Genomic DNA, 13,228 nt, shown 5'->3' on the forward strand with positions numbered 1-13,228 from the left:
TAAATAAAGCCAGCCATAAGAAAAAAGGCTTGGTGAAAGAGGTCACACTTTCCCTAAAGTGAGAAGGTTTCCATCTATTGGAATCATAACTACCATAAAAATGGCACCAATGACAAAACGTATTAACTGGGCCTTTAAACCCATGCTCAACCTTTTCTCTGGTGGTCCTTGTACTTTTTAAGGAACATGTTTCTCAAAACAAAGTATCAAGCAGAACTTAATCATACTATACACAATGAAGTTGGAGAGTGCAAGATCTAAACTGTGGATTATTTATTTACAATATATACTGCTCCCCATTCAAAATTTCAGAGCAGTGTACAAGATAAATTAAAAACAGAATAAAACCTTAAAATAGATTTTTAAAAGCAAAATGGAAAGTGAATCGTGGCTGGTCATTAAGGAAAGGCTTCCTGGATCAATGACGTTTTCAGGAGGCACCAAAAGGAATACAAAGTTGGCGCCTGCCTGACCTCCAGAAGCAGGGAATTCCATAGGAGAGGGGCTACCAACACTGAAGGCTCTTCCCCTGGTGGACTCCAGTAGGACGATCTCCAGTAGGTTTATTATAATATAAAGAGAAAACCTAGTGAGAGCAAAGCTGGCCAAGCAATGCAATTCTGACTAGGTTATACCCTGATAGATCAAACCTGTATTAGCAATTAGGCAAGCAGCATGAGTACTATTGTTTTTATCACTATTACAATCACATATTCAAATCAGGCTGCTTAAATAAGAGGCACAAAGATTTATACTTCGAAATAATGCCAGATGTAAAAATAGACTGCAGCTCCTACTGCCTAAAAATGCCCTGGGAGGAATGGGTGGCTAGGACAGTCAATACACCATCAAAATAAACTTGTACACGCCACACATGAACAAGTTAAGACATGCAACAAGATGTGGCAGTGTGTAGTAGATCTGTTCACTGGTCAGCCAGTCATGATCAACTCCATGCTACTCTATTCTCCTACCACCTGGTTTTCTTACTTCAATAGGTTGGCATTCCTGAATTACTAAGCAAACTCAGTCCTCACAGGACTATATTTGGGTGGGTGGATTGGCTTTTTTCTTTAGTGTGTGTGGGTTCTTTCTGTACTTCTGCACATTTTCAGGCTTCCTCTGCTGTGCATGGATGGTGCTAAGCTCTGAACATCTGTCATAGAGAGAATTATATGGTATGAGTACAGCCTCAGTTAATATCTGTATAACTCAGACTTAAGAAAAAAAAATTTCCTTTGAATAACTGAGGTGTCTAAAGAAGTGCAGCCAGCTTTCAGTTTGTAAATTTTGGACAGTATAACCATAGAGAAATTTTGTCACTGTAGATGCCTGTGCATTTTTCTGCTCATGCACTATACAGCTTTGTGTCTATAACAGATCTTTGTATATATGTGACTAATATTTCAAGCCCCAACTCAACAAGACTGAGTTTGGTCAAATATGATAGTCTGATCTCCTTAATCAGCTCCATTACTTTGTGCAAGAATTTACAATGTTCCCACCCCTTTCCAAAAAACCCATTACCCCTTTACACACGTCAAGTCTTAACATCTGTTACTTGCCTCATATGAAAATGCCTAGGAAGAGGCATACTTTCCAAACTCAGTGTATCTAATGACTATTTGGATTTTTCTTAATTGCATTGGAAAGGCCAGAATTATTTAAATACCTAAGTAATACTGAGAAAAAGCCTAGAATGTTTCAGTAGTTAAATCAGAAATTTGCAAATTGATTTATTTAACACATTTTCAGTTTTTACACCTTTATGATATAATTGTTTTTAGCTTGCCACAATATATTAAAATATTGGGTACAATAAATCATGGTCATTTAATTTCATACAAGATTATGCCCAGCTGTTTCTCATTTCAGAATCCAAATTAGAAAACAGGTTTTATACAAGAGGGCTATAAAAAACAACAACATGGGTTTTAAAACAGTGCAGGCGGGAGTCCACTGCCAAAGAGTAGTTTCCAAGAACTTGGTATTTTCCATCTGGAACATTTAACTGAAGAACTGCTGCTCTGCTGATTTCAAAAATATAAGTTATTTTCACACAGTAGAATAGCATTAACCCAAACAAATGCCTTTGTATACTCTTGCATGAAGTAGATCCTGCACATATGTTAGTCTATGCCACCAATTTTCAAATTGTTCTGATGAACCTTGTAGTGTCTGAATGAGATCAATCGTAGCAGAGAGGTCTCCCTGAAAGATCACTTGCCCACTACTACTGATATTTTCTCTGCAGCTTGCAATGTGTCCTAAGGCCACAATCAAGTTGATGTAAGGCCTGCAGGTCTGGCAAGTGCTTCACACAGAAATGAGCATGCACCATTTAACATGCCCCAGAATCATCTGTAATAAGCAGGATTCTTAGGCAAGCAGATGTGGACTGAAGATCAGAAGTTTGATCTAGACAGCTCATCAAAACCTAATTCTTACCTTACTGTCCACACAAATGACAATATTCACAAAAAGCAACTATCCAGCCCTAATTATCACTGCCTTTGGAAACATGCTGTACTCTTTGCCCTTTCAATAATATCCATACACCCATTCATCCATCTTTTCCTACATGTTGTTTAACATTAATATGAAGCTGGTGGGAGCAGTCATTAGAGGATTTGGAGCCAAGTGCCATCAGTATGCTGATGACACACAACTCTCCCTGTGACATCTGAATCGTCTGAAGCTGTGCAAGTCCTGGCAAGATGAAAGCCCTGTTGGTGAGTCATTCTCAAGTGCAGGAGATAGGCTCATTGCCTGTTCTGGATAGGGTTGCACTCCCTCTGAAAGGTCAGGTTCGTACTTTGGGGGTATCCCTAGATCCATCATCAATGCTGGAGGCCCAAGTGGCCATCGCAGCTTGGAGAACCTTTTACCAACTTCAGCTGGCTCACCAACTACAGTATGGCCTCTTCTGGACAGAGATGGCTGGGCAACAGTAGCACAGGCATTTAACCTCAAGACTGGATTACTGCAATACACTCTTTGTGGGGCTGCCATTTTGCTTCAGAAGCTGGAACTAGTGCAGCATGCAGCAGCTTGGCTGTTGCCAGGAGCTGTCCCTTTTCAGGGTGCAACTACTTTGCTGAGGGAATGGCATTAGCCGCCTATTGGCTACAGAGCCCGGTTTAAGGTTTTGATACTAATGTACAAAGCCCTAAACAATTTGGGAACAGGATACCTGAGAGAACACCTCCCTTACCAACCCACCCGAACACTGAGGTCATTAGAGGGCCTGCTCCTGGTGATTCCACATGGACCTATGGCCTGATTGGAGTCCACCAGGAGAAGAACCTTTAGTGTGGTGGCCCCTTCTCTTTGGAACTTCCTGCCCATGGAGGTGCGTCTGGTGCCTCCTCAAAACAGCTCTATTCCAGACATCATTCTTCAACTGTGTTTATTAGTATTCTCTTTTAAATTGAACAATTTTACTATGCTGTTTTAATTTTTTTATCTTTTTACTGTTTTATTATTATATTCACCGCTCCGGAATCTGTTTTAGATATGGAGCGGTATAGTGTAAATAAATAAATAAATATTGCAATTTCACTTCGGAGCAATCTCCCCAAACTAAACCTACTATGTTTGCCATGGGTCAACACACACTTACTTGGTTTGCAGTAAGTTGGAGCCATTCATTAAGGTAGTCAGCAAGGGCGTGGGCATCAGGGATATTGTCCCCCTCTGAGCAGAACTTAAGCAAAACTACCATTGGAATTTCTTTTGAACAACTGGAATAAAAGTAATACCAATGAAGAAACTAAACAAGTTTTCTATACAAACATTCTTGCTTCCTTTGGGCTGGAATTCGTATATTTTTTCTTAAAATGAAGCAAGTATTTAATTTGGCCCCAATATTAATGTACATTGTGTTATGCTAATGTACACAACCTTTAGCTCAACACAAATAGTATTTCCTGGCAAAATATTGTTCTAGAGGTTGCTTATGCTAGCCTAAAATAATTTACATTAGCACTAGTGCCAAACTGGACACTGCGCAAAGAAAAAGTTTAGTTAAATTAACCCAGCATTTTTTCCCATTCTTGAGGCAAATTACCAAGTTTATTAATTATATTTGTATCCTACACCTTGGCCAGAGTCCAAGGCTCCCTACCCAGTGAACTTCATTACTCAGAGCGGTTTTCAGTCTAGGTCTAGGCAATCCAGAACACTCTTCATTAGAGCAGATTGACTCTTAGAAAAAAATAAAGGTAGTCACTAGAACAATGAGGATTGTGGTGCTCAACCTGAAATTTTAAGCATACAAAAAACCCAAGGGAAATAGACAACAGTAGAAGGCATGGTATATTAGGGCAGAGGCTCCAAGGGCCTTTACGAGGCTTGGGTATAAGGATGGCCAATCTGACATTCTAAAGTTTGAGTACAAAATATTATCAATACAATCACACAGCAAAGAAGTGATTGTGTTTGAACGTACAATGGTTAAGAAATCAACTATCATTAAAGCACACTGTGAAAACACAGAAAAAGCAATCCCTTAGGATCCAGCTCCTGAGAGCGAAACTTTACCAGTTAAGATCAACACACTGGACAGTTTTCAACAAGGAAACCTGTTAGTGAATAGAGCCATCTCCACTTAAAATTGCTGCTGCTACCATTTATCACCAATATGGAATTTGGCAAATTAAGAGAGCTTTATTGTGCTCTAGACAGAAGCATTTTCATGCACACACCACACTGTTTCAGTATGGTCTGAGGGCCACACGAAGACTCTTTTCAATGCTCATTCATCCAGAGTGTTAGCATACGTTAAGATTTCAACAAGGGCCACACAGAAAACCCAAAGAAATTACATGCCTCTGTTTTGTACTACTATTTTGTACACTTGTGATTTAGCATTGAGTTATGCTAACAGGAAGAAGGAAAGCCTTACAGTCCATATTAGGTTCTCTTTCAAACCAAGACTAATTTACAAATAGGCAAATGAATGTGTCAGATACTTGTGAAAGCCCACATCATGAACCTTGTGGCAAAGCTGAGGCTTAGACTCAGATCCAAGTCATTATCCACTAAAATATATTAATTTCTTGGAAGTAACGCCCACTGCAACCAAGATGGAATCTACTGCAACTGAGCTATAACACCATCGGCACATACCAAATACATTCATTTTGAAATCTAAGGCTGGGATCCAAGCAGACCTAGTTGTAGATTCTTTGAATCCAGGCCAAAGTACTTTAAGAACTGTTCAGAACTACCTATTCAACATAAAACCTCTATTATTATTTTTTAAATGGTCATTTTCAATATTAATCCTTTACCACATTCACCAACCTCTCAGTGAACAATAGTTTTGTGATACCACCTCCTGGAATGTGGAACACTTTCTCATCACCATTTACTCCAGGAAAAGCTGCTATTTGCTCCAGTTCTCTGCCACTCAGCCTCTCTATTACATTTCCAATTGTTTTCTCAACAGCAGGTGAAAGCAAGTATCGCAGTGAGGTACTGTCAATAAACCATAAGATATACACATGAGCTGCAAAAAAACTACATTTGTGATTTAATTTGATTAGCAGGCTGAAATACATCTAGCATGAAGCCAACAAAAATAGGAAGAAGCACACTTGTTAACCCAACAATGTCCCCTTTGTCCTTTTGTCATATAAGGCAATTTTACATATACTCGCTAGCTAGGAATATTCATACACAACAGGAAAAATAGCTGTAGACAGTTAAATTCCAGTTAACTTAAGATCAGATAAAGTAAAAGACAACAAGGTCACAGGAGCAATGGCCAGAATGTGATAAAGAGGCTGGGATCTTGTTTTGTGGCCATATACTATTATTTATAATGGTATAAGTCCTATTCTCCAGGACTTAAGGTAGATAAGGGTACAATTGATAGACAACTGATCATCCAATGCAGGGCAGGAGGAATGACAGAGGCAATCTTCTCCTCCTTGTCCTCACATACTGCAAATTTTGCTAAACAGGTTTTTTAGCAAGAGCACTTTGGAGGGGCAGGAAAGGAGGCTGGAAGAGGCTCATGATAACTTGTATCCTGGCCTCCTTCTCTCCCACCCCAGCAAAATGCCCACTTTCTGCCTCCTCTGAGGATGCCTTTCTGTCCTTGGAGGACAGCCAGCTGTAAAGGGAAGAGGGTCAGATCTCCAATGCCCCCTTTAAAGGTCGGAGCACTCCAAGGGGAATCTGAAAAATCCTTTGGTCCCTGGGATTGCTCTCTAAATGAGTTTTAGTACATTTCAAAAGAAACAAATTAAAATACAATGCTAAAATACACCTTGATTATTCATCACAAACACGTTAGTCCAAATAAAAACATCCTCATATTATATCTGGAAGACTCAAGCCTGGGACTGACCTCTGTCAAGAGTTCATTGTTCAAAAGAATCACACAGCTACTACTAGAAAGACCTTACATACATGTACTTATAAGTTCCTTCTAGACACCAGACTTGGAGTAGACCCACTGAAATAAATGAGACTTTAGTTTTGGCAGAATTAAGTCTCAATTATTTCAATGGGTCTACTCTAAGCATGGCTAAATCTTGATCAAAACCGACTGCATGGTATAAGATATATACCTAGTGAAGCCGATAATAGACTCAACCACCATTAGATTAAAACCTAATTATGAATGGACAAGACCACCCAGACTGCACAGGGAAGAGCTAAACCAATTTAAGACTCAAACTTTTATTGCTGTTTGTATGCGTGAGCATTTAATTGTAAGCCACTTTGCACAACATCAGTCAGAAAAAGTGGCTAAGAAAATTACAATAACTGCATACAATTAAGTACACATACCATGCACATAGTTATATAATTCACACAGACTTACCCATGAAGCTGTTGATCATTACGTTGGTAAGCATGACTGCTGGACAAAAGAACAATTTTGGAAAATCCACAACTTTTCACCCAAGATAGTAGCGTTTTACAGAAGGGTCTGTATTTATTCTTTGAACATCAAGGTAGGAAAACAACAGGTTAGAACTTTGCATGAAATAATCATGTCAATTCTTCAGTGCTTTAACATTTGACAGTTTGGAATTTTTAGAATTACTTAAGTACATTTTTTCTTGGTTATTTGTTTCGTGGTAGCCTTTAAAAAAAATAAGGCTATTTTGACAGATGAAGTTACCTTCCAAAGCATGGGGCTGTAATCCAGTGCCATCAGGCACACTGGCGCCTGCTAAAAACGCCAATGGTGCCTACCAGACCCCCTTGCACTCCCATTCCGCACACCTACCTCAGTGGAACCTCCCCAACCTTTGCCTGGGATCCCCCCACTCCCACCTCAGCACTGCTGAAGCCCTAAAAAGGAAGCAAACTGTCAGCAGATCAGGGCCAATCTGCTGACTTCCTGCTTCTTCATTAAAGCTGAGGTGACCGCAAAGGTAGGCAGCAGAAAGGGGGGAGTCTAGAGCAAGGGCTGGGGAAGATGTCCAGGGCAGGAGATTGGGGTGAAGGTGTATAGGGAAAAAAGTGAGAGAAAGAAGAGGTGAGGGTGGGGCAAGAAAAATAAGAATGTAGAGAGAGGGGGCAGAAAAGTGAAAATCCAGGGACAATCCCTGAACAAGTAAGTTGGACAGTGAGGTCTCATGGAATAGGCCTTTAAATCAACAGGGCATCGGTCTTAACTTCTTTTTGTGTTAGCATCTTGACAGTTATTTACATTCAACATTCAAGAAATCTCAAGCAATTTACGGAGTAAGAGAGTAAGTCCCACTTGACACAATGGGGCTTACTTTTGAATAGACATGCATAGGATTCACTGCACATGTATCAATGTTCAATCATCACTTTATAGTGATGAGTCAAAGTTGATGGTCATCAATTTAAACTTTTATTATGATTTAGGCTATGATGGATTCATTCCATCATATTATTTGTTAACATATTGAGAATTAGCTTGACTTTTAGTAGAGGTTCTTTTTTTTTCTTTACAAATGTTTTATCTTTCATTATTTAAATGCATTTGAACCTTTCTTAGATACAGCTATTTGGTAATCAAAATTATCCTATGAACAATTTGAAATACTATAAATGTGAATACCTCCAATGAACATACACACCTTTATGAATGGTGATCTGATCTGTAGAACCACCAGCTCTTTAGAAGGCACGGCATACACTAAAAGAAGTAGTACAAAACAATGGGCTGATTCGCACAATGAAATAGCTCACCATGGGTTGTTTAAGCTACAGTGAGCTGCAGTGCATGCTAGCCAACATTTTGTATATCCAAAATATACATTTTGTTGTTACATCCGAACATGGCCACTGTGGATTATGCGAGAGTTAAACAATCCTTGCCTAATTCTACAACTGAACCTCCACCAGCCAGGTTCACTTGACATAACAACCCACAGTCAGAGGTTGAATACACAAAATGCTGGCTGGCATATACCATGGCTCACCATGGGTTAAACAACTCAGTGTGTGCTGTTTTGATCATGCGAGTCTGGTCAATATATAAAGAACAACATTAAATTACATTTAATTTATTGTTCTATAGATAATTTCAGGTGGTTTTAAGATGGATCAGCATGTGTTCTACAAGTAAGTCTTTATTGCATTTTGACAATGTAATGAACAGAAATAAAGATAATTATTTGAGACTTAACATAGTAAAATAAAGTGGTCTCAGATCATCATTGCAATGTCCAGTAAAACATAAGACAATTTTATTTTATATGCTTTCACTATTACTGAAGTCTTCCCATTCTGATATATGATTCTGAGTCTGGGGTCAGTTGTATCAGGGATTTTGCACTAATTATTTAGAATACTGCAGGGGGTGGGGGCATTTATGTCCCTATACACAACTGCTTCCTGATTAACAGTTCTGTGAGACTAAACTTTTAAAAGTGTAGTTTGTGATCCCAAACTAGCTGAATTTCTCTTCACAGCTCTACTCAGTCTGGAAACTGTGTTTGGCATTGAGCACAAAGTACAATATTTAATCATCCATTTCCTTAAGATACTTGAAAATTTAAGCAATACTATTTACACATATTCATCAGAACCATTAGCTGGGTCACTGTAACATGTATTTCCACATACCCTATCTTTCAGTGAAGATTGGTTATCAAAATGGATTACAATTTAAACAATGCTTCTAGCATATTTTAAAGCGCAATTCATCTTCAAGAACTATTGCTACAATGAGCACCACATGAGACAACTTCAATATACAGACCAAGAGCTAGGTAAGAGGTTTGAAAATCTCCTCACATGGAGCAACTTGAGCAACCTCAGCATGTAGCCATATGAATTCACTGCTGCACTAACATTAATGAATGAATGAATACTAGAAAACAGCAGCTATAACCAGGAAAACAAGTTAGTAGTTATTTCTTTACCTGGGGAAGATGTTCAAATCCCTAAACTGACCCAAAGGAGTAGATCTCTCTAGATCAGCGTTTCTCAAACGGGGGCCATATGGTCCCCTGGGGGCCCCCAGGATCTCGTAAATGGGGGGCCACGGCACAAGACAGAGGTTTCAAAACTTGGTTTCTAAAAAACTAGCAGGGCGCTTGCATGCGTCTCTACAGATTGTAATAAAAGCAATAAATTACATTAAATCAAATGCACTTCAAGACCGCCTGTTTCAACAGCTTTGCGAGTACAATAACAAAGACTTCACACGCTTATTATTGCATACAGAAGTCGGTTGGCTGTCCAAAGATAACTGCCTTTGTCATTTTGTTGCTTTATGGGACTCAGTTGTGACATTTTTCAGAGGCAAGGAAATGGAAGAAAAGATAACCTCCGCTAAATGTGATATATTTTACCTGTGTGATGTCTTCGAAAAGCTCAATTTGTTAAACAAACAACTACAGGGCAGGAATTGTGACCTTTTTTCAAGCAAGGAGATTATTACAGGGTTTCTTGGAAAAGTCAAGCTGTATGCCACCAATATTGGACATCGAGAATTCACGCAGTTTTCCTCTTTGGCAGTAGTTAGTGATGAATTGAAAGATGATGAAATAATTGTGTATGCGGATCATTTGAAGCAGCTTTATAATGATATGGAAGTTCATTTCCGTGATCTGCTGGACATGAATATTCTGGCCTGGGTAGATGATCCATTTGCTGTGAATGCTGCTGACATTGATGTTTCTTTGCAAGAAGCGCTCATTGAGCTACAGAGCGACATAGCAGCCAAATTAACTTTCAGTCAAGAAAAACACCATTTTGGGATAAAGAGCACAATATCTAAAACGTTTCCACAGCTTTGGGATAAAGCAAAATTGTTTTTCATGGCATTTCCTACTTCGTTTTTGGTAGAATCAGGTTTCAGTCGTTTGAATTATTCAGCCTAACGCGGAATCGCCTTAACATAATGGACAGAGGTGATCTTCGGTTATCCCTCACAGCAATAGAACAGGATATAAAAAAGCTTGTTTCTGGTCATCAAGCACAAGGGTCACATTGATTGAGAAATACTTAAAGTATAAATTTTTATGTAATTGTATTTTGTATAAATTTTAAAAATTATAAATAAAACATGTTCTATTTACAAACAAAACATTTAAATAGCTACCTTTCTACCGGTAGGACAGGGGGGCCAGAGGAAGGAAACAAGTTCAGAAGGGGGCCACGTTCGGGAAAATGGTTGCGAAACACTGATCTAGATGATGATGATGATGATATTTATTTGTATCCTGCCTTTTGCCCAATACTGGGCCTCAAGGTAGATAGAGCATATTGCAGAACTGGAGCCTAATTCAATAGTGTCTTGGCAAGATTGTTTTTATAGCACCTACCTTCAGCATTTATACATAGTTCTGTTGCATTCTCTTCTGTTGTTGCATATGGATTATTTCCAATCATTGGCACAAGACAATCAGTATAAAAGTAACCAACTTTGGACATGCCCAGCGTAGAAATGACTAAATCTACAGCCAACTGGCCAACATTCCCCACTGATACAGCTGGCTGAAATGACAGAAGACACACATACAAGTTACATAATCTCAAAAAGGTTGCATATACAAAAATGAAATTTTGTGACAGCACTGAAAAAACTGAAGAGTTTCATAATATATGCTTTTTTAAAAAAAAATTAAACCCTACTTATAGAAGCATTTATATCAGTGTATAAAGAATAAAGGCTAAAATGGTATTTATGTAGCCTTAGTCCATTGTGAATGTGGCTAAATATATGATTTTGCAATGCTAAACCTCCAATAATAAAGCACTAGATAGGGAATATGCTCAACTTGGGAGAAAAGAAAAATGTATAAAATATTTGTGAAACCCTGGATAAGCATGACCAGATCTTGAAAACAATTTTAGAGTTGTTTGACTAAGAGATCAAAGATGTTATACTAGATCCTTTGACATGTTGCCTAACCTCCCCAACCTCAACTTCCCCCATTTTCTTAGTTATAGGGCAGAGGGGAGGCTATGGAAATCGATAGGAGAGAGTAGATAAAATCTGTTAATTTTAGAGCTTATAATTGTCATTTTATCGACAATTTAAATCTTTAATAACATTTAGAAATTATATTTAAATTTATGTTTTAATACAGGTCTCTTTCAGCCTGAGGGTCAGATTCCATTTTGCAGACGCTCTTGGGGGCTGCATACCAATGGTAGGGAAGGCAAAAGGCAATGGGGCAGGGCCAAAAATGCCAGCATATTTTAGCTTAACGCTCTTATAGACAGTAGCTAAGCCTTTTAGAATGGAGAAAAACTGCACAAAGGTCAGGAAACTACCAAACAGTTGGGGGAAATGGGTGTGGAATTTGGAGTGTCTGGGTGGTAAACAGTTGTGCAGTTAGGGCTGGACCTTGGGGCTGAAGTCCAGGGCCCCTTCCAGAGAATGGCAGGTGATAAGGGCTCCAGGATATCAGAAGCAAATTCCATTATTGCACTATGATTTAAGTGAGCTTGAAATACAAAACTGCGCATGCTAAGGTTTCAGGGTTGGAAACATTCTAACAATTAAGTAATGTAGAAACAGTTGTAAAGCATGGAATGGAGGTTGCTGGGGGCGGGGAGGAAAAGGTGAGTTGTGTGCTTCATAACTGAAGTAGTTCACAAGGCCATTTAAAGCTCCCCCTCCCAAAAGTCCATTCAGTCCTCGATCTAAAATTCTGCACCCCTGCTACTAAATGCCTGTTTAGTAGAAACAAAATGTATTTGCTTGCTTTCCTTCTCATCCAAATTATGAGCCTGCAGATAGCAACTCTCTTATTTTTTAAAATCTCTCTACAGCACATAAAGGTTTAGGCATTTTATAAAGAACATACTATTGACTACATAGACAATTGTGAGAAGCCTAATCAATGAATTTTTTTATTGTCGGTTTTGTAGCTTTAAACCCACCTCATGCCTAATATATTTAACTGGTAAGACTAAAGATGGTTTGGTGCTCGGCCATTCGTTCCCCCTCTCTCCACTTTGTCCCTTCTGTGCCTTCTCCTGGTTTTTTTTTCTTTTTCCCCCGCTGGGTCATATTCAAGTTTAGTCTAATTTAAGTCCCATTCATTTCAATGGGTCTACTTTAAGTAGGGCTGACATTGGATACACCCTGGTGCCGCCACTGTCACAGACCCTCGCTTAGGAGCTGTCCAGTGACCGTCTCACAGGCCTTCTTCGCACCCTCCCACTCCACACCCCTCGTCTGTCAGGAGGCAGAGGACCCTCCCACCAAGTCCCCGTTCCACGACTGACAGGCGGGCCAGTGTGGGGCGGGCCAGCCGTCCAAAGAAGAGCGACGCACTCTGCGGCGCTCCCAGGTTGCCCGGGCAACGCCCGGAGTTCTGTCCGGCAGTCGCGCGCGCAGTAAACGGAACATTTGTTACCATAAGGAGCGTGAAGCCTTGGAAGTCAGGGCACGCGCAGCCATCACAAGAAACGAACATCCCGTCCATAAGGGAGGAAGAAACAACCGCCCAATTAACACGACCCAGTGGCGTACAGAAAAGCGGGCGCCGGAGGAGGAGGAGGAGGGTGGGGTCCTTTCTCTCTCACTGGCACGGGCAGGGCCCTGGTTAATGCCTGTCATAATTTCCCTTTTCAGGCAATGGCCCCACTGAAAGCCAACTCATGGGCTTGAAACAGTAATCTCGAGAAGAGCGAGTAGGTTGGGCTATTTGCTGGACGGGGATTAAGAGAGAGGAGGGAAGTAAACCCGATACCTCCCCTCAGGCGACCGCCTTGGTTACCCTTTGCCTTGTGCTATTTTGAAAGCCCATTGCGGCGGTAGGCCGCT

The 13,228-nt window shown here is 39.9% G+C and overlaps 2 protein-coding genes across 3 annotated transcripts in view; both read right to left on the bottom strand.

Moving 5' to 3' along the window:
• IMPA2 (inositol monophosphatase 2) overlaps positions 1 to 13,228 on the bottom strand; it is a 288,143-nt gene that overhangs the window by 1,632 nt on the left and 273,283 nt on the right. The window lies entirely within an intron of this gene.
• On the bottom strand, positions 259 to 12,961 carry PSMG2 (proteasome assembly chaperone 2). Of its 2 annotated transcripts, none has more exons than XM_063130552.1 (7): positions 12,819 to 12,961; positions 10,773 to 10,944; positions 8,076 to 8,134; positions 6,839 to 6,957; positions 5,308 to 5,481; positions 3,623 to 3,743; positions 259 to 2,027 (listed from the first exon to the last, which is right to left on the bottom strand). In XM_063130552.1, the coding sequence occupies exons 1-7, from the start codon at positions 12,885 to 12,887 to the stop codon at positions 1,935 to 1,937; spliced, it is 807 nt and encodes a 268-aa protein (XP_062986622.1). In that variant the 5' UTR covers positions 12,888 to 12,961; the 3' UTR covers positions 259 to 1,934. The 2 variants fall into 2 exon arrangements, with proteins under 2 accessions (XP_062986622.1, XP_062986621.1); XM_063130551.1 differs by having other exon boundaries at positions 259 to 2,030.

The sequence above is a fragment of the Elgaria multicarinata genome, chromosome 7 (genome assembly GCF_023053635.1).
Source record: "Elgaria multicarinata webbii isolate HBS135686 ecotype San Diego chromosome 7, rElgMul1.1.pri, whole genome shotgun sequence".
Classification (NCBI taxonomy): Eukaryota; Metazoa; Chordata; class Lepidosauria; order Squamata; family Anguidae; genus Elgaria; species Elgaria multicarinata.